Genomic DNA, 26,945 nt, shown 5'->3' with positions numbered 1-26,945 from the left:
AACCCAGGTACATGCCCTTGACTGGGAATCAAACCATGACCCTTAGGTCCGTGGCTGACGCTCTAACCATTGAGCAAAACCAGCTAGAGCCAACCCCTTTTATACAGTGATAAACGAGACAGTTTTGGTTGTCATAACAGGAGGAAGATAAGGGTGCTACTGACCTCTAATGAGTGGATGACAGGGAGTCGCTAACATTCTACAATGCACAGGGCAGCCCTACACAACAAAGAATTATCCAGCCCAAAGTGTTGGTAGTCCCAAGGTTGAGAAAACCTACTTTAAACTTTCCTAATACCTCTTTTCCTCTATGCTGTAGGTAACTCTCATGTCTCTCCAATGCAAAAACAAAATAAAACAAAGAAACAACAAAAGATGACTTGCCTTTTAAGCTGCTACTCTTTCAGTGTTTCAGAGTTCAAGATATGGTATATACCTGTCACGTAGTAACAATTGAACACATTTTGTTTCCCTTTTCTTCCTTTATTGTCCAATATTGGAAAGAATCATCTGTTGTCATGGCAGTGGTAGTCAGATTGCCTGAGATAAAATTCCAACTCCACTGTTATCCAGGGTGTGATCTCGGACAAGTTATTTAATCTCTCTTTCTTTGCCTCCTGTATGTAAAACCAGTAGAGGGTTTTTAAACATAGAGGTGTTAAGAGGATCCAGTGAGTTAATATATGAGAAGCACTTGAACAGGCCCTCAAAGTAAGGGCTTTGTAATTGTTAGCTGTTGTTCCTGCTGATGATTTGCACTTTCTCATTTCCCATTCATGGTGAAGGCCACTGCTGTAATTACTATGAAAAGATTACCAGTGATTTCTTACATACTGATTTTGATGGGCTTTTTTTTTCCCCAAGCCTCATACCCATTCATTGTAGTAGTTTATACTTGGCCACCCATTCCTTGAAACCTCTCCTTTAGTTTCATTGTCTTCCTACCACTTATCTCTATCATTCTCTCACTCTATAGATTCTTCCTCTGTGATCTCCTTATACTTTTAATAGCTTTGAAATCTACCTGTTCTTGTAACTGCCAAACTTATATCTATAGCTCTTATTGCTCTTGTGGGCTCTATACTTATTTCTTAACTGCCAGTCAAAGTGTTACCTGTGCCCCAAACTTAGCATTGTTTCTCTTCCAAACTTACTCCTTCTGAAGCCTTCTTTATGTACTTAAGTAACCTATTGCTCACCTTTTGTTGTTTTTAAACATATTTTTATTGATTTCAGAGAGGAAAGGAGAGGGAGAGAGAGATAAAAACATCAATGATGAGAGAAACTATTTATTGGCTGCCTCCTGTATGCCCCCTACTGGGGATTGAGCCCAGAACCCGGGCATGTTCCCTGGCTGACCTCCTGGTTCATAGGTCGATGCTCAACCACTGAGCCAAGCTGGCCGGGTTCACCTGGTTCTTGAGCTAGGAACCTTGCAGTCTTTGTGGTCTCTTACCTTTGTAACCTTTGAGGGATAAAAATCTTTGAGTCTTTTTTTGTGGTTGTTCTCTTGTCTAGATTCTTTCAATAATGTCTTTAGTGGTCTTCAGGTTTCAATTCTCCTCTATCTCACCCCCCATTAAAATTTTTTTATCATCAATAGTGCAGCCTAAATTATCTCCAAAGCACATGTTAAACATGTCATTACTGAAAGGCTTCATGCTTATGTATATATATAAAAGGCTAAGTGACCAGCCAACTGGCCAGTAGGTATGATGCGTACTGACCACCAGGGGGCAGACGCTCAGTGCAGTAGCTGCCGAGCAACTGCACCTTTGTAGAGTGCCCTTTCCCACTCCTGGACCCCTTGGTTTCGGCCTGATGCCCCCAGGGACCCCACTCACTCCACAGACGCCCTTCGAGCTGCAGTGCCGCCCCAGGTGCGGCTGGCCAGGGAGGTTGGCTCCAGAGTGTGTCCGCCCGTTTCACCCAGTCCCGCTGGCCACCTTCTAATTAATTTCCTTTCAATGTGCACGAATCTGCACTGGACCTCTAGTTGAAGAATAATGGACCAAGTTCTTTGTATGGCCTATAGTATTTTTTTAATGTTCAATCTCATTAGATACTTCATTTAATAAATTTGCCACTTTTCATCTTTATGCCTTTCTATGTGCCTGTTCTCTCTGGCTGTAAGAGGTTCTCTATCTGGCTACCTTTGTGATTGAAGGCAAATTACTGCACTTCTGTGCCTCCATGTCCCCATCTATAAAATGGGAACCATTGGGAATGCCTAACTAAAGGAGTGGTTGTAAGGATTAAATGAGTTAATATATGTTAACGTCTTAGAACAGTGCCTGGCATAAAGTATTATATTAGTGTTTACTATTACAGGTGCTCATCAACTTATGATGGTATTCAACCCCATCGTAAGTTGAAAATACCTTAAGTCAAAAATGGGTTTAATACACTGAACACCATAGCTTAGCCTAGTCTACCTTAAACATGCTCAGAACACTTACAACAGCCTGCAGTTGGACAAAATCATCTTGCTACTGTTGCCCAGCTTTATGCCGCATATCACTAGCCTTGGAAAAGATCAAAGTTCAAGATTTGAAGTATGATTTCTACTGAATGTATATGTCACCATTGGGAAGTCAAAAAATTGTAAGTCAAATAAGTAGGGGACCACCTGTAATATACGGTAATTTACAAAACTCTTAGTCTTTGAGGTCCAGCTAAAATGTCATCTGTAATGGAACTTGCCCTGGTTCTCTCTAAGCACATGATGGTTCATTCAGTCCATTCCCCACACTTCCAGCAGATCTTCCTAATTGCAAATCTGCCTTACCAGGACTTCAGTGGTTTACCTGGCTCCTCCATGCTCCCCAGGTTTATCTATGGGCTTGCTCACCATGTACTCCAGCCATACTGAACTACTTCTGGTTTTTTATAGACATACTTTTCCCTGTGTAAGGAATCTAGCCCCCCCAAGAACACTCTTTTTAAAGACAGCAGGAGGAAGCATCACTTCCTGAAGGCCTTCCCTGACCTTCAGGGAAAAGTAAAAAGAAAAGGACCATTTCTTTGTGTTCCTCTGTATTTTTAAAAAATACATATTTTTGTTGATTCCAGAGAGGGAGACAGAGATAGAAGCATCAGTGAGAGAGAGGATCATTGATCATGCTGCCTCCTGCACACCCACCACTGGGGATCGAGCCCACAACCAGGGCATGTACCCTGGCAGAATCGAACCATGACGTCCTGGTTCATAGGTCAGTGCTCAACCAATGAGAAACACCAGCCAGGCTGTGTTCCACAGTATTTTATATCAGCTTTTCTCCTCCTTGGTATCTTGACATAGGGATAATCACATCAGTTGTGCCTAAGTTAGTTCAGAGGGGTGTTGCAAGTAATTTGCTTCTGATAATATTTCAGTACTAAAGCACCAAAGTCTGACTGATTTATTTTTAAGAATGGAGCAGTTTAAGTGTTATCCTTATAATTTTGTCGTACATGTTTTTGTTTTTTATGGGAAAGAAATAGGATAGAGGTAACTCATTTTATTTGCAAGTAACTCAGCTGGTCTTTGCCTCAGGTGGTAGTGAGACACCATTAATGTTACCCTACATGGTTTTGGACATTATAAAATGACCATATAGCAAATGAGTTGTGATTTACTTTATTTTTCCGGCAGCTTACTTTGGGGTTTCATCAGAAAATAGTCTAATTGAAGTTTGTCACATAGCACATAGAAAGCAGCAGTGGTTGAATGAAGGTGGGGAAAAGGTGGTGCAAGGCATTGTGAGAGATTAGGTGGAGCTTAAGCTTTGACCCAGACAGACAGGTTTAAATCTGATTCTTTATTGGCTTCTTGGTTGGGCAAGTTGCTTAGTAATCTCTCTTTTCTTGAACTGTAAATCCTTTTGCAGTGTTGGTAGGATTAGGGAAAGATATATGTATGCGATTGAGCACCATGCCTGGCACCTGGTGTGTTCTCACTAAATGATACTCCCTATAAAATAGTCTATAACTGTAGGTACAACCCTGTCTTTTAATAGTGTATCACTCTAGGTCAGCCGTGGGCAAACTACGGCCCGCGGGCCGGATCCGGCTCCTTTGAAATGAATAAAACTAAAAAAAAAAAAAGACCGTACCCTTTTATGTAATGATGTTTACTTTGAATTTATATTAGTTCACACAAACACTCCATCCATGCTTTTGTTCCGGCCCTCCGGTCCAGTTTAAGAACCCATTGTGGCCCTCGAGTCAAAAAGTTTGCCCACCCCTGCTCTAGGTACAACACTGTTAATAGTCTGTTACTATAGGTACAACACTGGACTGCTTCTGTTTATTAGAGCTCTTTCTCTACTGAGTCTTAATCTGCATTTACCGTTTTCTTTAAAATACAGGGCTGTTAGTTTTTTCTTGTGTATGTTGTATATAGGCATGAATATAAACTATGTTTTATGTAACTTGATACTATATTTTATTTATGGCTTATTTTTCTTTTTTAAAATATATCCATGGGTTAAAGTTTAATTTAATTTTCAGACTTGTCAAAGATCTCTCTTTTTATTTAGCAGTTTATTTCCCATATCACTAAGAGTTGTGAACAATAATTTTATTCCCTGAAAGATATTTCATGGCGTAGTGGAATCATCATTAACATGTAACATATCTTGATTCATTTAAATCCAATATCAGATTGGTTTGAGAAAATTTTATATTTATTGATGACTCTAATTATAATTAGCTTAGACTGAATGTTATCAATATGCTTTCATGTCAGCATGAATATAGAGGAGATAGAGGTCCTTGTGGTCTTATAATATTTGAATATTTGAATCTGCAAGTCCCAGGTATCAAAGTTTGAGGGGTTTTCACTTTTTTAGGGCAAACAAAAGTGATGAGAAGGAAGTATTACATTTAATTCCCCCCCTCCCCCATGTAAAAATTACTACAAATTTTTTTTCTAAAATTGGAATATTTATTGTAACATCTTTTTCCAGTTTGATACAAACTAAGAAATTTTCATCTCAATTTTGGCTTAAGTCCAAGTTTGTGACTTCTTTTTCTAATGTAAATATTATTGATAGGTGATTGGTGTAAGATAGATATCATCTTCTCTGATATTTTAGAGGATTTATGATTTTGAAAGTACTTTTTTTTTGTTTAACTTAAGGATGACCAGATCATTAACTGGCTGTTAGAATTCCGCTCTTCTATTATGTACTTGACCAAAGACTTTGAGCAGCTTATCAATATTCTCTTGGTAAGTTCACCATTTATTTCACTGACTAGTATGTGATTCACTACTTTGAAATATTTATTGCATCAGTGAAATGTTTCTTTTGTCTTTCTCTTCCTCCTGTCCCTAGAGATTGCAGTGGTTGAATAGAAGTCAGACAGTGGTGGAGGAGTATTTGGCTTTTCTTGGTAATCTGGTATCAGCACAGACTGTCTTCCTTAGACCATGTCTCAGCATGATTGCTTCTCATTTTGTACCTCGTAAGTGGTTCCTCTTTCCTTGCTTTGATTTTTCACTTTTAAAATATCTCTATTAAAATACTGCCTTCCAAATACACTTTGGAGATTGTGCCACCATTGATGATTCCAGAACACACATTGGCAACAGTTCTGGTACATGTCTGTTCCCTGTACTGCAGAAATGTTTAGATTAGTTTGTCGCTGTGATTTTTATGGGTTGTAATTTACTTTAGTGAACTTCTGGCGAAGTCTTAGAAGTTAGGAATTTTTAGTTGTTTCAAAACTATAAAGTTACTTGACTTTTTTCTCCATATTATAAATTTAATAATTATGCTAGTTCAGATCATGGCAAAACCACTTTTTTATGTAGACCAATGACAGGAGAATAACATACTTTGTTTTTCCTTCAAAAGCCCGAGTGGTCATTAAGGAAGGTGACGTAGATGTTTCCGATTCTGATGACGAAGATGATAGTAAGTATAAAGTGGATTAAAGCAAAAATGCCTGCTGTGTCTTAGAGAATGCATGTTGAATCATAAAGTTTAATGGCAATCTTAATAGGACCTTTTCTTTATATTGAGCACTAACATGCAATCAATTGCCCTTAATGCATTACTTATATAATTAGTCCACTTATTCTTCATTGATAGTTGGCTATGGAGAAAAATATTGAAATTATTATTTTGCTGATAAATGATTCAGTTTTGGTTACAGGTGCTTTTAGCTTCCAATACATAATTTTTTAGTTTTCAATTTTACTTTGATGTTCATGCTCTCATTTTTTTATTGTAGATCTTCCTGCAAATTTTAACACTTGTCACAGGGCCTTGCAAATAATAGCAAGATATGTCCCATCGTGAGTATACTTTTGTTACTTATTTTGAGTCAAGAAAATTGCAGTCAATTAGTAAGAAACTAAAACTTGTTTATAGAAGCAAAATTCAAGTTGTGTGCTGCATGTTTTTTTGTATCCTGTTGCACATTCTAACAAAAAATGGCATTTTAGTTCTTTATTCACTGTCTTTATTTTTAAAACTTGCATGCATATTCCTCCTCCAACTTATGTATAATGGTTGGAATTTTGCTTCTATCTTTAGCAGATAAGATATCCAAAAATTTTCAGTGAGCGACCTCTCTGTTTTTGTGTCATGCTTTTGAATAAAAATTACAGTTCTAAGAAAGCGCTTTTTTTTTAAATATATTTTTTATTGATTAAGATATTACATATGTGTCCTTGTCCCCACGTTAGAAAGCGCTTTTTTTAAAGAAAATATATTTTATTGATTTTTTACACAGAGGAAGGGAGAGGGATAGAGAGTTAGAAACATCGATGAGAGAGAAACATCAATCAACTGCCTCCTGCACACCCCCTACTGGGATGTGCCCGCAACCAAGGTACATGCCCTTGACCGGAATCGAACCCGGGACCCTTGTGTCCATAGGCTGATGCTCTATCCACTGAGCCAAACCGGTCAGGGCCTAAGAAAGCTTTTAAGTTGTGTAGGTTTCTTTTGGAGGGGTAGACTTCAAGTTCCCTCTAAGTTTATTTGCTTTTAAAAAGTCCAAGTTGTTAATTTGCTTTTATAGAAAAAAGAATTCCCCTTTAATATGCTGTTGATACCAAAGGTTATAGAAGTTTATTTTCCCATAAATTACAGATTTTCTGTGACGGCATGCATTAATTTTAAGTTCTAATTGCTTGAGGTAGGTGTTACTGTTTGCCTCCTGTATCCACATTTGCTCTTAGAATGGAAATGCTCCCTTCCAAGACAGCAGCTAACATGGATTGGTTGATTTTTTTTTTTTTATAGGACACCGTGGTTTCTAATGCCAATACTGGTAGAAAAATTTCCATTTGTTCAAAAATCAGAGAGAACATTGGTAAGAAATATTTTCATGGGAAAATAATGGAAAAATTGTTTTATGTGATTTGGTTTTAGGTGCTATTAGATCTAAGAATTTGACTCAAATTCCTTTCTTAGCAAGTGACTCAGTATCCCCAGTGCCACTTTCTTTGATTCCTATGTGCAACTCAGGGACCCATTTCAAAAATATCTGAATAGGCTTAATGATTTTACAGATAAAATTTACTAGAAGGTAATGGATCATATATTATGAAATATGCCTTATTTGAACATGAAGACAGAGCCTTCTATAGGTGAATTCTGTTTACCTCTTCCTTTCCAAGTTTTAGGTCATCTGTGTTGTTTTCAATAGCTAATAGTGGCTCCCTTCTAAGCATAGATTACTTTTCCCTAAGTAAGCTATTACAAGCATTAAATATGGAGTTGATAAATTTTGCTAATGTTGTGATAGTCTGCTTCAAGAGGAATATTATAAATCCTGTATCTCTTATGAACATAGATGCAAAAGTTCTCAACAAAGTAATTGGAACCTGAATCTAGCAAGAGATAAAAAGAATTGTGCACCTTGACCAAGTGAAATGTATTCTAGGAATACAGGATTGAATTAATACTCCAAATCAATTATAACCTACCATGTCAGTAGAATAAATAACAAAACCCACATGATCATTGCAATAGATGCAGAAAAAGCTTTTGACAAACAGCACCTGCTAGGATTGCTGTACTATAAAAAGATGAATAATAACAAGTGGTGGTGAAGATGTGGAGAAATCAGTACCCTGCACATTGCTGATGAGAATGGGAAATGGTGCAGCTGCTTTGGAAAACAGTCTGACAGTTCCTCAAAAAAACACAATTGCCACATGACCCAACATTTCCACTGCTGGGTATATACCCAAGACAAATGAAAGCATTTGTCCACACAAAACTTATGTGAATGTTCACAGCAGCATCATTTATCATAGCAAAAATATGGAAACTGCTAAATGTTTTAAGTGATAAGCAAACAAAATGTGGGTGGTGTGTCTACAGTGGATTATTATTTAGCAATTGAATAGCTTACTTGTTATAACAAGTGGACCTTGAAAACATGCTGAAAAACCACATAGTTTGAGATTTCACTCATATGAAATGTCTAGAATAGGTAAATTCATAGAGACAGAAAGTAGACTAGTGGTTACCAAAGGCTGGGGAGAGGTACTTTACTAAAAGATAACAGGGTTTATTTTAGGGTGATGAAAATGTTCTAGAATTGATTATGGTAATGGTTGCGCAATTTTGAATATACTAAAAACCTTTGAACTGTACATTTTAAGTGGGTCAATTGTATATGAACTATATATATATGTGTATATATATATCTCAAAAAACTATTTTAAAAACACTGTAGAAATATGCAAATTACAAATTAATTTTATTGGTGGTAATTTGATTAATTATACCAAATTGGCAACAGGCTACTCCACTGTATACAGGCAGAAACTGAATATATAAACAGTATAGTTTCTATGTTACCAGATAGTCTGTTTTTTCTATTTCAGTAACTGGAAATAAAGATTGTGTAATTGATGCTTTTCTTACATAACTGAAACATTCTCTGTTGAAATGTTTATTTTTTCATATTTTAGGAATGTTATGTTCATAACTTACTAAGAATTAGTGTGTATTTTCCAACCTTGAGGCATGAAATTCTGGAGCTTGTCATTGAAAAGCTACTCAAGTTGGATGTAAGTATTTAATAATATGTTTTTCTCTTTGATCTTTCTTTATTAAATATATTTGTTATAATCATAATATGTAAAACAATCATAGCAGCAATGGAAAAGAATCCATAGTTCTACTTTTGTTTCATTTCTTTGTACATTTCTTGAAATTCATCGAGGTGCTGGGGGTTATAGACAGTCCCATTCTCATGGTTGGGGCACATGGCATTAATTAGTTACACCAGTATAAAAATGTTGAGGTAAAGGGTATGAATGGAACACACACATTGCTATGACCTGGGAAATCTGATGTAATCAGGAGTCAGGAAAACATTTAAAGAGGCCTGCAATAAGGTGCAATAGGGATGAAAGAAAGTGGTGGGTTCTCTTGACATTGTGGAAGAAAGGTGACCTAGTCCTTGAGACTGAGTAGGAAGTGGAGAAGTAGGGGTTAAAGAAAAGAATCCTTCAAAGGGAGCTCACTGTGGAACAGAGTCATAAGGAAGTTTGAAGATGAGTTCCATTTTGGATGGATTGAGGTGTGCAGGTGGGAAGCTGGCAGGTGAATACTCACCAAGCAGCTATAGATGCAGGTAGGGGAGAGTACAAACCTGTGGAATGATGCAGTTTAGGCTAGGAGAGGAAGTATGATTGGAAGTGGGAGGAAAACCAAGAGTGTGGCTGTGTGGGGAGGATTTGGAAGAAGGAAGGGTTTGGTCAACAGCGTGAAATATAGCTGACATTTTTAAGGAGAATGAGGAAAGCTAAAGTCCTTGGATTTGGTGATTGGGGGGTAATCTGTTGCTTTGTCGAAGTGGAGGGGGACATTGCATTTTAGAGAATGTGGATGGTTAGGAAGTGAAATTGTTAAGAGATCTCAGTGAGGGTTTGTGGTGTAAAGAAAGGATGAGACGGCGTGAGAGGCAAGTGTGTTAGCGTTGGGGAGACTTGAGATTTGTGGATTGAAGAGTTGAGTTGGTGGAGGAGAACATTGATCCTGCAGGGGAGAAGAAGGCTTAATGAGGCAAGTCTAGCAAGTGCTGGATGTTAGGCAGGCTTCCCCAGTGCTCACCTAGAGTTAACCTCTGCCCAACTGCATTCATAATCTTTCTAAAGTCTTATCTGGTCTATACTTACGGTTCATTTAGAAAGAAGGTCATGTTTAGATAGTAATAAAGGCATGATTTGAATGATATTTTAAAAAGATATTTGAAGGGTTACATAACAAAATGAATATTCATAATTCAAATTTAACTTGCATTTCATCGTTTTTCTGCTCAGCAAATCGATGACATGCTTCTCATACTTATACAACATGTATGTGAGTACCTTGTGTATAGTACAAGTTAGAATAGATATTGAGTTTGTTGAAGCTATCCAAATTTAGACTAATACACCAGAGTTCATGCTGATATACCACATACTTATCATGCTGATAAGTATATGGTAAAAGGAGCTTGATTTATGATCTTTCATGACCCAAACCAATTTATAGATTTGCACCTTAATTATGTAAAGAGTTACAGTGCTAATCTGGACACCTTTAAGGTATATATACCAAATGAATTTTCAGTTCCCAAATAATGTATTTTAAATGTTTTCTTTTTTTCTTTGTTATAATGTAGGTGAATGCATCCCGGCAGGATATTGAAGATGCTGAGGAAATAGCAGCTCAAACTGGTAGTGGAACAGATGCCACAGAAGGACTGTTTAATATGGTCAGCATTAATTAGTAAAAGCAGGCAGACCTGGCTATATAAGTCCAGAGGGAGGGAAGAGACAGCTAATGGCATACCATCTCCTTCAAGGCTTTAGTTTAAAACAGTAGTTCAGCAAACCTGAAAGTGATTTTTTTTTTTTTTTTTTGGAAGTGATTTCTTAAATGAAGTAATTTGCTTCCATGTTGCTTACTGCAACATGTTGGTTTATTTCCAAGGTTTTAATTTGGGTTTGGGAAAGCATGCTTCGCTTTCATTCTGTTTATGTTTGTTTTTGTGACCACATTATTATTGGTGAGGGAGTGAAAAATAGAATATCATACCAGTTTACTAGTAATTTTTATATTTCATAAGTTGTATACCTTAATGCAGTATTTCTCTACCTGGGAAAATGTCTTAAGTTGGGTTCACTGGGAGGAGAGCCTGAGATGGGGATTCAGGTGTCCTTGGACAAGGGTGTGAGGAAGCAGAAAAGGGCAGAGGGAAAGGACCTAGTGCGTGCCGGGAGGTGGGAGCGTCTGTGATGTTTGCATGGTCATGCCCTATGAGGGTCTTCTAGATCAGAATCAGAGGCTGGTCTCTGAACTTGTGCTTTTATTTTGAATTTCACGATTGGTTCTGATTCACACCTCTGATTGAGAGTCCCTGCCTGGAATGATATATATGTATTTTCTTTGTTTTATCTTTTAAAGGAAATAATCGCCTCTAACAATTTTCTCACTAAACTACTTTTCCTGAATTTTTAAATGTCAACTTTTACATTATCTTTAAAGGATGAAGACGAAGTACCTGAAAATGAAACAAAGGCTGACCCTGAAAGGCTCAATCAGATGTCACATCCTGTCGCCGAACGCCTGGACATCCTGCTGTCTTTACTTTTGTCCTACATTAAGGATGTTTGCTATGTAGATGGTAACAACCTATAATAGTCACAATAGCTACTGTTTGTTGAACACCTACTATGCACCTGGCTCTGTGCTGATAGAAATCCTGTAAAAATCACTATTTTGAATATGAGGAAAAGAAGGTTTAGAGAGATGAAGTTACTTGCCAATATAACATAGCTTGGAAATGGCGTCACTGGGATTCAGGCTCAGTTATATGCCTTCAAAGCCCTTAATCTTTTCACTGACTGTTGTGTTAAAAGATTTTATGCCAAAACCGGTTTGGCTCAGTGGATAGAGCGTCGGCCTGCGGACTGAAGGGTCCCGGGTTCGATTCCGGTCAGGGGCATGTGCCTGGGTTGCAGGCACATCCCCAGTGGGAGGTGTGCAGGAGGCGGCTGATTGATGCTTCTCTCTCATCGATGTTTCTAACTCTCTATCTCTCTCCCTTCCTCTCTGTAAAAAATCAATAAATTATATTAAAAAAAAAAAGATTTTATATATGGCATCCCCTGGCAATGGGCAAGGAGACACCTGATGGGTGTTGTTGCTCTTACATCAATCGGGCAGAGCAGACATGCAGTCCTTAGTTCATCCTAGCTTGATGCCTGTCTTGGTGGCCAGAGCTGTTTCATGCCTGAGGCACATTAAAAAATAAAGATGATTTATTGGCACCTGGTCAATTTTACGTGGAGATCAGAGTACTCTCAAATTGTTCAAGACATTTAAGAATAGTATAGTAGACATCGATATATGGTGCTTGGTGTTACATACTGAGTTAGAGGGTCTTGGTACTGAAGTGGACAAATCAATATGTTTTTTGTCCTCATGGAACTTTTAATCTAGAGCAGTGATGGCGAACCTATGACACGCGTGTCAGAGATGACACGCGAACTCATTTTTTTGGTTGATTTTTCTTTGTTAAATCGCATTTAAATATATAAAATAAATATCAAAAATATAAGTCTTTGTTTTACTATAGTTGCAAATATCAAAAAATTTCTATATGTGACACAGCACCAGAGTTAAGTCAGGGTTTTTCAAAATGCTGACACGCCGAGCTCAAAAGGTTCGCCGTCATTGGTCTAGAGGATTTGCTGTAAAAACAGAATTATTTTTCATTCTCATTATTTAGATTTAAGAGTGAAACTCAGCCACTCAGAATAAGACTTGAATCTGAGTTGTCTAAGTTACTGTTTTAACTTTCTTACTGTTATAAAAATAATACATGTAGACTAGAGAAAATTTGGAGACTATAGGAAAGGATTTTTAAAAGGCATTTTAAATGGCCACATTCCTAGTATTCAAAAAACTTATAAGCATTTTGATAAATGCTTTTTTCTTTGTGTATATATGTGAATATTTTTTTTGGTCGCTTTGGGGGTCACACTGTATGTAGTATTTCATAATCTGCCCTTCTCACCTATTGTGAACCTTTTCTCATACCATTCCCTGTTCTTTTAAAATAGTTGCTATTGATTATAGAGATTTAACTGATCTCTTTTACCCCCACTCTTTTTATGTCATTACGAATAACAGTGTAATGAACATTTTTGTACATTATCATAGTCATTTGCTTTAATATGTTCCTAGCAGTAGAATTACTGGGATAAAGGACTTCTGCCCCATGAATTGTAAAATTGCCTTTTACAAGGGTTCACATTGTGGCATCAGAGCAGTATGTGTGAGGTGAGGCCCTGCTTCTTGCCAGAGCTGGGTTATTGCACTTGAGAAGGAAAATTTGTGCAAAACAAAAATGTCATTTTGTTTTAATCATAGCTTAATGGATGATGTATTTCTTAATGGTATTTTTTTCTTAATAAAATTTGTTAAATGAAACTGACAGCTTGAAAATAATGTATTCATAAAACTGAAATGCCATATTTTCTCTGTAGGTAAGATTGATATCAACAAAACGAAGGATTTATATCGAGAGCTCATAATTATTTTTGACAAACTCCTGTTGCCCACCCATGCCTCCTGCCATGTTCAGTTTTTCATGTTTTACCTCTGTAGCTTTAAATTGGTGAGTATGTCATTAACATTACCATAGCTTATTTTATTCTTGCCCACGTTTTCCCTTAAAAACGGGGGTGGAGGGAGTAGGGAAGGGAGATCATGAGGTGTTTCTTTTTTGTGGGTTCATTTTACTAGTACCGTTAATAAAGTACATGCCCTTAAATGTGTGGAAAAGAGCAGAGCAGAGGGCATTGTTATTGCTGCTTTCCAGCTCAGCCAAGTGCTCTGAAAACATCATCCTGCCTTTGGTCCACTAGGTGGTGTGCTTCCCTTCAAGTCCAGCCTTGATTAAAATCTCAGATGGGATATTTAACTTTATTTTTTTTAGTCTCTCTTAGTTGATCCTGTGTAGCCCAAACCAACTCTTTAAGCTATATTTTACAACTTTAGGGTTAGGTTTTCTATTTTGGGGGAAAAAAAAATGACTGGAAGATTCTACTCATTTGCAATTATTTTGTCGCTTTCTAGAACAATCATCAGCAGGGTATTGTCATGGGTAAGAAGGTTAAAGTCAGTCAAAGTAGAGGTTAATCGTTTTTTTGAAAAGAGCTATTTGGAAGAAATTGGAGGTTGCATCCTTTGTTAAAAAGAAGCTTACTCAGTCTTTTTCTGTGATTAGCATAATTAGTCAAGTAACTGCACATACTGGTGAAGTTCAATACATGCAGTCAAACACTAGAAGGTTACTTTGGACTCTGAAAGGTCCTGCAGAAGGGGTTTCCATGTGCATGTGGATTATTGCTGGTTTCCAGTTCTTGCCAAAAGTCAGGATCACTTTGTAGAGCTTTTAAAATAGGTGATTGCAAAGTCCTGTCACAAACCTACTGAATCTGTTAGGTTGATTTTGATGCTTAGCTTGTTTTGGGATCCATTGGATTATTTAATGCTTGGGGACCCTTTGGTTTTTAATACTATCTCAAGGTGTTTTAAAAATAACCATGCCAACAGTATTCATTATTTATCTAGCGATATAACTGAGGTACTAGAACTTTCCCACATTGGTGAGTTAAAATCTTAGAATTCTGATAACTAGAATATCTTAAGCATTCAAAAAGATCAGACCAACACCTTCTTTTGTTATAGGGATTCGCAGAAGCATTTTTGGAACATCTCTGGAAGAAATTGCAGGATCCGAATAATCCTGCCATCATCAGGCAAGCTGCTGCAAATTATATTGGAAGCCTTTTGGCAAGAGCTAAATTTATTCCTCTTATGTAAGTAACCTAATTTTTCCAAGTGTTTTTTTTTATATCATGCTTTAAAAGATGAGAGCATTCTCTTAAGTCAGAGAAATATCTGCCTTACGTTTTTGGTCTCTCTTTAAAGTGAAAAAATCTGTTCCCCCACTCCTGCAAAATGTTTATATTTCCAAGAGGCAGTTTCCAAATAAAATATTTCCTTTTATATATGTAAAACCCTATATGTAAAGCTCTCTGTTTAGTATGGCTGTACTTGAACATGAAGATCCATTTGTCTCCATGGATAGTGTGCAATGTTGTATACTATTTCGATTCTTTTTATAGGTTTGTCATTTTTTCATTTGCATTCTGAATCAATTATGTCTGTTAAAGCTGAAGAAAAATTCCTTATAAAGGTAACAGAAAAATCTATGTAGGAGGCCAGCTCTAAGCTTATTTCTTCCAGTGATCCAGGACGATACTTTGGGCAAGGGTGCTGTTAAAGACCCTTTCTCAACAACTACAGCTATTTGGCCATTCTGTCCTAAATTGTTGACACAGGGCTTCATTAGAACCCCATAGGGAATGGTGAAATCATCCAGACTTTCTCTTTCTTTATAAGCTGTTAGTAAACACCCTCTATTCTTTGGCCGAATCTCTCTAAGAGGGCTGGGGGTGGGGTGGTGGTGGTGGTGGTGGAGGGGGCATTGGAGAAGCTTTTCTGTGTTGATAATGAGAAACTGGTTTCCATCCCATCCCTTGGGACTTCCAGGGTTCTTAGGGCCTGCCAATTGTCCCCCCACCCCCACCCTGCATTTCCTTCGTTAGCTTCTCCTCTGTGCCCCTGGCTAATATATAAAGAAGCCTAATGATTGCCTTTTCTTAGTTTGCATTGAGAGGCATTGTATTTTCTATCACTAGTTTTTTTTTTTTTTATGAAGCCTGTGGATTTGACTTGAATTTTTCTTCTCTCTAGTACTGTAAAATCATGCCTAGATCTTTTGGTTAATTGGCTGCACATATACCTTAATAACCAGGATTCAGGAACAAAGGCATTTTGTGATGTTGCTCTACATGGACCATTTTACTCAGCCTGCCAAGCTGTGTTCTACACTTGTGTTTTTAGACACAAGCAGCTTTTAAGTGGAAACCTGAAGGAAGGTCAGTGATGTGAGATTGATGGATGTGAACTGGATTTTCCTGTGTACTAGTCACCCTTTAGAATGCAGATTTGTTACTTTTTTGAATATTGTTGAAAATGCTGGAGTCAGAAAACTGCACAGGCACACAAACTTTTATAAATTATTTCAAGCAGCATATAAGCCCCTAACACCTCCTTAAGCCTCCTCTTAACAGTTGATGGATTTGCGGTTGAGAACCTCTGCTTTAGAGGGTGGCATCGAGAGTAGTGTCAGATGTCAAGCTGCTCTTCTTCAGAGGTGAGGCCAAGCACTTGCACTGGGCCAGCACCTTCCTCAGAGCTTCCTGCGTACCTCCTTGTCCCTGTGAAGGCCCAGTGAAGGACAGGTGTCATTCCACTTCACAGAAGACACCAAAGCACAGGGAAGTAATTTGTTGGCAGGATTAGAAATTGAAACCAGGTGAGGATGGCTATAAAGCTGTGATCATAATGATTATGCACCTTTATTTAAAGACTTGGGTAAATTTACTGTTTTTCAATTTTGCTAATTTCTAAGGGTTTATTATTTTAATTTCTAAGGGTTTATTATTTAAATCTACCAGAACCTTGTTTTTTTTTTTTTGGGGGGGGGGTGTTTTGAATTTTAGTTGAAGACAGTCCCTGATAGCAATATCAGTTAAACAAAACAATTTAAATTTTTTGTTTTACTGTGATGAATAATTCAAATGGTTTAATAGTCTGTTTCCTCTAAACTGGAGTTTCTTAAGCTCTGCACTTATATTTGGGCTGGATAATTTTGTGTTGTGGAGGCTTCCTTTGCATTGTAGAATGGTTAGCAGCTGCCTCCTCACCTTCTACCCTCTAGATGGCACTAGCACCCCTCCCCAATCCTGTCCTCTGTTGTGACAAAACTCTCCAGACACTGCCAGATGTCCTCTAGGGGCACAATTGCCTTGAGTTGAGAGCCACAGCGCTAAACGGGAACTTGTATGTGTTGTGTTGTGTGTGTGCATTATATATATGTACTTACATCCTGAATACTTCTGAAAAGATGTGGAGTTTAAAAATTAATTGTATGAACTAGTGATAGGACAAGGCTTTATCACAAGCTAAGTAAAATCTCTGTTTTTGTGTGTGAATAAGTGGTAAGATTTTTGGTTAAAGAGTATTTCTTCTAAGCCATACCATCTCATTTAAAAAGTTTTTGATTGACTGATTGATTTGAGATAGAAACAACAATCTGTTGTTCTACTTATTTATGCATTCATTGGTTGATTCTTGTATATGCCCTGACCAGGGATCAAACCCTCAACCTTGGTATATTGGGGCAAACCTGACATCCCATTTTTAGTCATTTTTATCAAGATATACATCAAAGAACCTTCTAACAAAATATACTTAAGCACAAGTTTGTTTGCTTGCCTCTTAAAATAGGTATGGTATCTTTCTTTTACTAATACAGGAGAGAAGTATATTAGTTTCAGGACAGTGAAATATAATTTTTCCTTCTACATCCATAGTTTTCTTGTTTTTGAAAAAATAATGTGTAATACAAACAACTAATGCATGTTCAAAAACATGGTCAATTTTACTAGTAATATAAGACATGCACATCTTACAAGATTGTTTTTTGATTGCTTGTCAGATTGACTATACACACACACACACACACACACAATATATGGAATTCAGGAAGGAGAAATTTCCACACTCGACAGGGATTGGAGACTCACCGTGTTGCCTGAACTTTTTAATGATTTCATGATTGTTAGCTGAAATCAAATCATATGGTCTTTAAACTCAGCATATGCTGTGCTTACATATCTGTGAATTTCAAGTTGCCATACAAGCTTATAGCCCAATAGGAATGTGTGCTTACTTTGAAGTCCTGGGTCTTTAAAAGAATAAACAGCCCTGGCCAGTTGCTCAGTGGTTAGTGTCAACCTGCAGACGGAAGGGTTGAGTTCGATTCCGGGTCAAGGGCACGTACTTTGGTTGCAGGTTCCCAGCCCTGGTAGAGGCGCATAGAGGAGGCAGCTAGTCAGCAACTAATAGATGTGTCTCACATTGATGTTTCTCTCCCCCCGCACCCCCAATATTTCTAGAAATCAATGGAAAAAAATATCCTAGGGTGAGGATTTAAAAAAAGAAGAAGAATAATAAACAGTTTTCTTTAGAAAAGTTGTCTCAGTCATAAATGAATGTGCTTAAGCCTAATGACACTCTTCTGGGCTCCACATTGTATGACTATCTACATGGACCTTTATTTTATTTATTTATTTTAAAATATATTTTTATTATTGATTTCAGGGAGGGAGGGGGAGAGAAAAAGAGAAAGAGAGAGAGAGAGAGAGAAACATCACTGATGGGGATTAATCCCACACTCTGGGCATGTGTCCTGACCTGGTTCATAGGTCAATGCTCAACCACTGAGCCATGCCGGCCGGGCTACATGGACCTTTATTTAAAACAATTCCACAACTAATGTTTAAGTCATTTTTTTAACCCGTGAAAAAAATCTGTGCTGTTTTAAGACTGTTGTTTTTGTAACTTTTAAATTTTTTTTTGTTTTTAATCAAAGGTTTGAGGTACCTTCAAAGTCTGAATTTTGAACGTATAGTGATGAGTCAACTAAATCCTCTGAAGATTTGCCTGCCCTCAGTAGTTAACTTTTTTGCTGCAATTACAAGGTAGGTTATTTGTACTTTATTTTATTTTAAATTTTGTTTTATTGTTTAAAGTATTACAAAGAGTATTATATATGATTTTTTTTTTCCCCTTGACCTTCCCCCGGCCTCCCCTACCCCCCAGTGTCTGTGTCCATTGGCTATGCTTATATGCATGCATACAAGTCCTTCAGTTGATCTCTTACCGCCCCCTGCAACCCTCCCCCGCCTTCCCGCTTGTAGTTTGACAGTCTGTTCGATGCTGCTTTGCCTCTGTATCTATTTTTGTTCATCAGTTTATAATGGTCTTTATTATCCATAAATGAGTGAGATCGTGTGGTATTTTTCCTTCATTGACTGGCTTATTTCACTTAGCATAATGCTCTCCAGTTCCATCCATGACGTTGCAAATGGTAAGAATTCCTTCTTTTTTACAGCAGCATAGTATTCCATTGTGTAGATATACCACAGTTTTCTAATCCATTCATCTGCTGATGGGCACTTAGGCTGTTTCCAAATCTTAGCTATGGTAAATTGTGCTGCTATGAACATAGAGATGCAGATATCCTTTCTGATTGGTGTTTCTGATTTCTTGGGATATATTCCTTGCAGTGGGATCAATGGGTCAAATGGGAGTTCCATTTTTAACTTTTTGAGGAAACTTCATACTGTCTTCCATAGTGGCTTCACCAGTCTGCATCCTCTCCAGCACTTGTTTGTTGATTTGTTGATGATAGCCATTCTGACAGGTGTGAAATGGTACCTCATTGTTGTTTTGATATTTGTACTTTATTGGTGGAAGTTATTTACACGTAAATTTATATTAGTACTAGAGGCCTGATGCAGGAAAATTCATGCAAGAGTAGACCCCGCCCCCCCCCTCCCCCGCTCCCCCCGCCCCCGCCCCCCCTGCTGGCACCGGGACCCGGGTTTCCTTCCTCCAGCCGCCGGCAGGCACCTGGGACCTGGGTGGCTTCGCTCTGGCCCCAGCTTCATCCTGAAAGACCTCTGGTCTAATTAGCATATTACCCTTTTATTATTATAGATTGGTATTATAAAATTCCATTACATTTCTGTGAAACTGCCGTAACCGGTTTGGCTCAGTGGATAGATAAATCTCCAACAATAGGGGACTGGTTTAATGAGGGACTGTATTATCTCAGGCCTTGTAGCTACAACTAATGCATAATTTTATTGTGTGCCTGGTACAGTTTTATGTGCTTTACATAGAACTTACTGAAACTTTGCACAATCCTATGAGTATAATATTAACCTGTTTATAAATAGGAAAATGGAGGCACAGAGATTAAATTACTTCTGTGAAGTCAGAGCTAGACGGGGGCAGACGTATGATTTGAATGCAGGCAGTCTGGCTCCTTTGTAAGTAAGCATTTACTGAATTATTCTGCCTCATATAGACACTGAATTGGAGACCTTGGGCATTTAATCAGCATATTCAGGACAGGATCGTAGCTTAAAATCTTCAACAGATAAGAGTCTCTGCTATTATAAGAAAAAGAATTCATCCCTCAGTCCTTTTAGACAACTTACTACTTTCATTCAGCAATTTTATTTTCCTTTGCTGGATATCTAGTTCGAGGTTTTCTTTCTCCTGAGATCTCAAAAATGGTAAAGAATTAAAAGAAGTAAAGAGACCAACAAGGAATAGTGTTTAGTGGGTGAAAAGTTCCTGGGAAAACAGGAAGGGTAAGGACAGCTGAAGCAAAGCAGCAGCAGCTGCCCCCTAGAACAGTGATGGCGAACCTATGACACGCCTGTCAGAGGTGACACGCGAACTCATTTTTTTGGTTGATTTTCCTTTGTTAAATGGCATTTAAATATATAAAATAAATATAAAAAATATAAATCTTTGCTTTATTATGGTTGCAAATATCTAAAAATTTCTATATGTGACACGGCACCAGAGTTAAGTTAGGGTTTTTCAAAATGGTGACACGCCGAGCTCAAAAGGTTCGCCATCACTGCCCTAGAATATTCTCATGGTAGGGAGTACGGATTGCCGTGGATGAGCACACTGGTCAGAGAGGCTCTAGATTTGGGTTGGAATTAGCAATAGAGGTTAAGAGTGAGGTGTGATGCTAAGAGAAGAGATTGAAATAAAGTTCTGTGTTCAGGAATTTATGTATCATCTGTAGCTCCTGCTTTTGCTTACTTGATGGTTTTAAGATTCATTGTCAACTCATACATCTGTGTAATGTCCTATTGATTTTTTAAAATTGAGTCCTTGTTGTTAAGCTGTTACTTTTTCAGTATCGGTAACAGCAGCTTAGAGACATGGCTGTATGTGTGTGCTGGTGCAAAGGCACACGCTTCCTGTCACCCGGACATGCAGCTGCTGGGTTGTAGGAGACGCACATTGTGAACGTGACCAGATATTGCACACGGTATTCCAGCATTGTTTTGCCAATTTACCCTCCCACCAGGAATAGAGAGTCGAATGTGATCCTTGGCTACTAGAACAGAAATAAATGTATGTCACTTAGCATTACAATAGTGACCTGAGAAGCAGAGATGACCTGAATGAATACTGTGGATAGGAGGGTAGGAGGTAGAGGGTAGCAGATGTGAGCTAAATCCTTATCTCAGAGAATCCATCTGATAATGATTCAAGTTGCCAAGTCATATGGAGGTAACCAGAACTGACAATACAGTGGTCTTGTTGTTTTTTTTTCTCATGAGTTCTTCAATATATTTAACTGTTTTTATTCACTATGTCTATTCCTTTCTTTACCATTTTCTGAGATTGTGACTTAGTCATCCTCTTTCACTACTGTTCTAATTTCTTCAAAATCAAGTTTCCATATCGTCAAATACTATCTCCTATTAGTAAATACTGAATCCCTTTTTACCAACCCCTAATTCTCTTACAAACAATAAAAATAAATAAGTAAAGACAGCTATATACTTTGCAAACTAGGAAAGTTTTCCCTAAAAACATCACTTTCTGCTTTATGTTCTTTTTTTCTTGCACTTCTTATGTTCGGCAGTATCTGTGTGGTCAGTATAGTTATCAGGCACGAACAGGCATGTTCATGCAGAGTAATTCGAGCTGCTAATGCCTCTGTTGTTTTTCTTGTTCCATAGTAAATACCAGCTAGTCTTCTGCTACACTATCATTGAGAGGAACAATCGCCAGATGCTACCAGTTATAAGGAGTACAGCTGGAGGGGACTCGGTGCAAACCTGCACCAACCCACTTGACACCTTCTTCCCCTTCGATCCTTGTGTGCTTAAGAGGTAGGTACTCTTAACACAGTCAGCCTATCAGTGTGAATTTAAATGTATTGTGTATTTGCTTTTTCCAAGATTGGGATGTAGAGTTTCTTTGTCATACGTGGCCGGCCATTTCTAGCCGTTTGTAAAGCCATGGTCACCTTGCACATGTTTCACAGGCCAAGCAGAGAATGCCTGTTAGAGACTGCTGAGTGTCATAGCACACTAAGGTTTGCAGATCTTTGCCCCATTAGGAACCCAGGTTGACAACAAGGGTTTTTGGTTTATTTTTGTTTTCCTTTAATCCTGCTGGTTTAAACATATAAGGTGTCCCAATAGGGAGGATGCTGTCTTTTCATGGCTCATAATTTTCTGCCAGTGACTTGTTTTTTCCTCTAGAGACCACAGGCTAAAAAAAGCCAAGAGAGTTATGTTGATGGATAATCCTGGAAAACCACCAAGCCAGTCTTAACTTTGTATTTGTATAAGGAAGCAGAATTTTTGCTTTATTGTTTACCCTTATCTGAGAATATTTTTTCCATTGATTATTAGAGTGGCACAGGGGGCAGAGAGAGAGAGAGAGAGATATCAATTGGTTGCTTTTCCAACCCAGCCCGGGGATTGAACCTGCAACCCAGGTATGTGCCCTTGACCGGGAATTGAACCTGCTACTCTTTGGTGCATGGGCTGATGCTCTAATCAGAGTCACACCAGCCAGGGCCAGATGGGCCTTTTCCCCAGACTTATTTTTAGTAAATTGCTATAAGAATATAAAAAAGGAAGTTCCAGAATAATATAATTTTCTTTCCATTTGGACACATTATAACTCATTGTTAGCCTGTGCAAAGTTGAGGAACAATTATACTTGAGAAACAATTACACTTGATAAAGAAAGAAAGAAAGATACTCCATCTGTATGAGTTGATGAACTCTTACAAAGAAGAGGCCACATTAGTTACAGTTCTTATATAGAGTATTTTTTTGACACTTATTATTTGAGCCATAATTTTCACTTCATTTCGGGTACTAGGTCTTGTGAAAGAAGAGCTAAATATGTTCTGACCTTCACTGTAGTATTTAACTTGATTTGTGAAATTTCTTTGTTGACAGGTCAAAGAAATTCATTGATCCAATTTATCAGATATGGGAAGACCTAAGTGCAGACGAGCTTCAGGAGTTTAAGAAACCCATTAACAAGGTAAATTTGTGATTCGACATGCTTTTTGGGGATCTCCTGTGTGGTTACAGATCACAGTCAAATAGTAAATAGGAATATTACACTGAAAAATAGGACATTTTGGCCAGCCGGTGTTGCTCAGTGGTTGAGTGTCAACCCATGAGCCAGAAGCACATACCCAGTCAGGACACATGCCTGGGTTGCGGTCTCAGTGCCTGGTGGGGGGCATGCGGGAGGTGGCCAGTCGATGATTCTCTCTCATCATTGATGTTGCTATCTCTCCCTCTACCTTCCTCTCTGAAATCAATAAAAACTTCTTTTTTTTTTTTTAAACAGGACATTTTATTCTGCCTTTGCAAAATTCCAAGCTCAGGATATGTTCTTATGAAAAGAGTTTTTGGTGTTTTTGATGAATTATTTAAACTAAACCAAACACTTCACACATTGACTTTGGGGAGTGAAGGTTAATTAAAAACTAATAAATTTAGATCTTTACCACTTGATCATTACCACCAAGTAACAATGGCAAATATACTATGTTGATATTATAAGCAACACCCTAATTGTGTAGAGGTTAACATTAATTTTGTAGCTCTTTATAAGTGGTAAAGAATCAGGCCTGCAGCATACCTTTCAGTGTATGTCAGGTGGAAGTGAGGGAGGGAGAAAATTAGAATTCAATAATAATGTCACTGTTCTTTTTTTGTGTAGCAAATTTATTTCCCCACTAAAGGTCAACTTTATGTGCCTGTCTCATAAGGAATCATTGGAAAGCTCATTTTATTATTTTTCCTCATATTTTGTGTTTGAGGCCTCCATTCATTCATTCACATTGTGTTAGATACAAAAGTTATAATAGTGAGCAAGAATGACATGTTACCTGCCCTCATTGAGCTTAAAATCTGTTAAAAAATCTGACTTTAAATAAATAGTGTCAGCATGTACTGAGCAATTGGGAAGTGTACATCAGAGGAAGCTTTTTTTTTTTTGTTAATCCTTGCCTGAGGATATTTTTCCATTGATTTTAGAGAGAATGGAAGAGAGAGGAAAAACAGAGAAACATCGATGTGAGAGAAACACATTGATTAGTTGTCTCCTGCATGTGCCCTGACCAGGCCTAGGCCAGAGAGGAGCCTGCAACCAAGATGCATGCCCTTGACCGGAATCGAACCAGGGACCTTTCACTGACGCTCTGTCCACTGGGCCAGACTTGCCAGGGTCAGAGGAAGCTTTTGAATTACGATGTTTTCTTTACCTTCCCAGAAGTAGCACATTCCTGAGGAAAGGAATTCTTGGAAGCTTTTCAAACCACTTGCGATCTTATTGATAATGTCTGTTCTCCTGACAGGAGGTGGTGGAAGATGAAGATGATGACTTTTTGAAAGGTGAAGTTGGGATTACACCGAGCTCCTTTGACACGCATTTCCGAAGTCCTTCAAGTAGTGTGGGCTCCCCACCGGTGTTGTACCTGCCAGACCAGTCCCCTTTGATTGCAAGGATTTGCGATTGAGATGAACGTGCCTCCCCATCCTGCCCTTCAATACCAGGGCTCATACTCTTTGAGCTTCACATCAAATTAGAGCATAGAGTACCTGCCTCCGGCAGCTTATTTCAAGTTAGACTTACTCTAGTGTCTGAACAGACATGGTTTTTTTTCTTTTTGCTCCCATATAGACAAAGGAAAAGACTGAATATCACGTGCAATATTTTATAATGGAGTTGATAAGTGTTCACGGCTTGGCTTGTTTGTTTAATGTATACTTTTTTTGTGTGTTACAGCTTTTTGACATAATTATTGTGCCTGTTTTAACAGATTGCATTTTAAAACATAGGTTTTGGTCAGAGCCATACTCATAGGATTTTGCTGATCAGTGAAAATCCTCTAGAACACTATTTATAGTCTTCAGAAAGAGTTTATTTTGGATACATTGTTTACCTCTGCTGTAACTGTTTGTGTGTCCGGGTTCAGTGGGGTCCAGAGAAGGTGGTAGGACAGTGGGGAGATGGCCAGGGCTGGTCCCAAATGCTGAGAGAGGGAGATCTCCAGGGGCTTCAGAGACCAATAAAAGCCTGGAGGGAAGAGCTAGGGGATTTAGGGAAATAGAATCAGCCAAATCATATACATGTGAGTGTAAAAATGGATTTAAAAGAAAAATGGGAGTTCCAGGTAAAAGTAATTCACATTGACTGAAAGTGGAGGTTGGACTTTTATAAAACAGCAAGCAAAGAGTTTACCCTGAAGCTCCCAAGAGTACTGTTTGAACTGGAATGACTCGTTTGTAGTGGAATATTAACATGGATTTTTGTATTATTACCAGTATCAGTAGACCAGTTCTCATTTTGAAAATTTCTTGGGGAGGGTGGGGTATACTTTAGGTTATTTGTGGGGTGATTTTGCTAGGAACAGTTGGCCAAGGTTACATATATACTCTTTTCAACTGGCTATTTGTATCATGGATTCAGCTCAGTGAAATCCTCCTCTGTCTTTTCTTTTTTTTTTTTTTATAACAACACAGAAGAATCTAAACAACCTTGCTTTATAGCACATTTGTGCGGGCACTGCTAGATTCATTTTGAAGCTCATGCATATTTAGCTTCATTACTTATTTGTGTACTTTTTTTGTTACTTGTGAAAATGTACATCTTTAAACTTATTTATTTTTCTGCCACTTTTCCTATTTTTTATTTAAAGGCAAGTAATATTTTCTTGATCACAAATATTTTGTAATGAAATGCTTTCTCTTTCCTAGAGCTTTATATGCTCTTGTATAATTATATTAATGACGATGTAGAGTTTGAATTTCAGTCTGTAAATATGCTTTGGAACAGAGAAATTTTTATTGCTTTAAAAAGTTTTGGGTATTGGTGACTTTCCTTTGGTGACTTGGTAGAAAGTCATTTGAGTACCTTTAGGTTCTCTTTTTTAACTGCTGACAAAAAGGTGGGATTTTTGTATACTGGACAAAATGAGAAAATGAAATGTGTCCATAGAAATAATGGTAAGTGGAGTCTTTATGGTTTGGGAAGTAGCTTTAATGTAGAGGGATATATTTATAAGTAAGTGTAATTTCAAAGGAGCTTGAGAAAAAACCCATTGTGACAATAAAACAATGACATGGTTAATCTGGAACTCCTGTTCTTATGTCAGTAAAGGGAAGTACCTCAAGAAAGAGGTTTCCTACATAAATGTTCTTTTAATTTTTTTTCTTACTGATCTGTATTTAAACATCGTTTTTCAATATAAAATTGCATCTGAAACTTGATTAAAGTGGCAAAAATATTGCCAGTGTGATTGGGAGTGCTCAAAAATAAAGTGCATGTTGGTGATGAGATGCACTTCCAGATGCATCTGAAGTGTCAGTGATACCCCTTGATCACAACCAGCCAACAATGACTGAGGCTTGAACTGGTCCAAGGAAGACGAACACTTTTTCAAAAAATGCACATGCTTTGAAGGAATATATCTGGTGAAAAAATAATTGTGAAATCTCTTGGAAAGTGTATGAGAACAAGGGATTTTCTGTTTCTCTTACTGAAAAGAAGACATATATATCCTATATAATAAAGAGCTAATTAGACCTAACGTGCGCACCGGTGGGGGTGGGGGGAGGAGGGTAGTGCTCACGACCTTCCCTAATGACCAGTGGGTGGGGGCGCGGGGCTGTGAAGGCCTACTCTTGCACAAATTTCATGCATCGGGCCTCTAGTATATACTAGTATATATTGATTTCAGAGAGGGAGAAAGAGAAACAAATGATGAAAATCATTGACTGCCTCCCTATGACTCCTACTGGGGATCAGAATCCCGACCTCCATAGGACTATGCTCAACCACAGCCCCACCTGCGGGATGCAAAACAGACTTTCAGTTGGTGGAGAACCAGGGTCCATCCCTTTGTGTGTCTGCTTGGTCAGTAGCTTCTCTTCCTAACCA

The 26,945-nt window shown here is 38.0% G+C and overlaps 1 protein-coding gene across 1 annotated transcript in view; it reads left to right on the top strand.

Moving 5' to 3' along the window:
- Nucleotides 1-26,135, top strand: part of RRN3 (RRN3 homolog, RNA polymerase I transcription factor) — a 30,153-nt gene extending 4,018 nt beyond the window's left edge. Inside the window, exons 4-18 of the mRNA XM_081088935.1 lie at nt 5,123-5,212; nt 5,319-5,448; nt 5,841-5,900; nt 6,220-6,283; nt 7,239-7,308; nt 8,921-9,019; nt 10,621-10,713; nt 11,487-11,625; nt 13,493-13,623; nt 14,700-14,830; nt 15,771-15,955; nt 18,517-18,625; nt 21,707-21,859; nt 22,946-23,033; nt 24,361-26,135. Of these exons, the coding sequence (XP_080945061.1) occupies nt 5,123-5,212; nt 5,319-5,448; nt 5,841-5,900; nt 6,220-6,283; nt 7,239-7,308; nt 8,921-9,019; nt 10,621-10,713; nt 11,487-11,625; nt 13,493-13,623; nt 14,700-14,830; nt 15,771-15,955; nt 18,517-18,625; nt 21,707-21,859; nt 22,946-23,033; nt 24,361-24,522 (1,704 nt within the window). The 3' untranslated portion in view covers nt 24,523-26,135. The remainder of the gene's footprint in view (nt 1-5,122; nt 5,213-5,318; nt 5,449-5,840; nt 5,901-6,219; nt 6,284-7,238; nt 7,309-8,920; nt 9,020-10,620; nt 10,714-11,486; nt 11,626-13,492; nt 13,624-14,699; nt 14,831-15,770; nt 15,956-18,516; nt 18,626-21,706; nt 21,860-22,945; nt 23,034-24,360) is intronic.
- Nucleotides 26,136-26,945: the final 810 nt, after the last annotated feature.

The sequence above is a fragment of the Myotis nattereri genome (genome assembly GCF_964212035.1).
Source record: "Myotis nattereri genome assembly, chromosome: 4".
In the NCBI taxonomy this organism is placed as follows: domain Eukaryota; kingdom Metazoa; phylum Chordata; class Mammalia; order Chiroptera; family Vespertilionidae; genus Myotis; species Myotis nattereri.
This window is presented reverse-complemented; position numbering and strand designations above follow the sequence as displayed.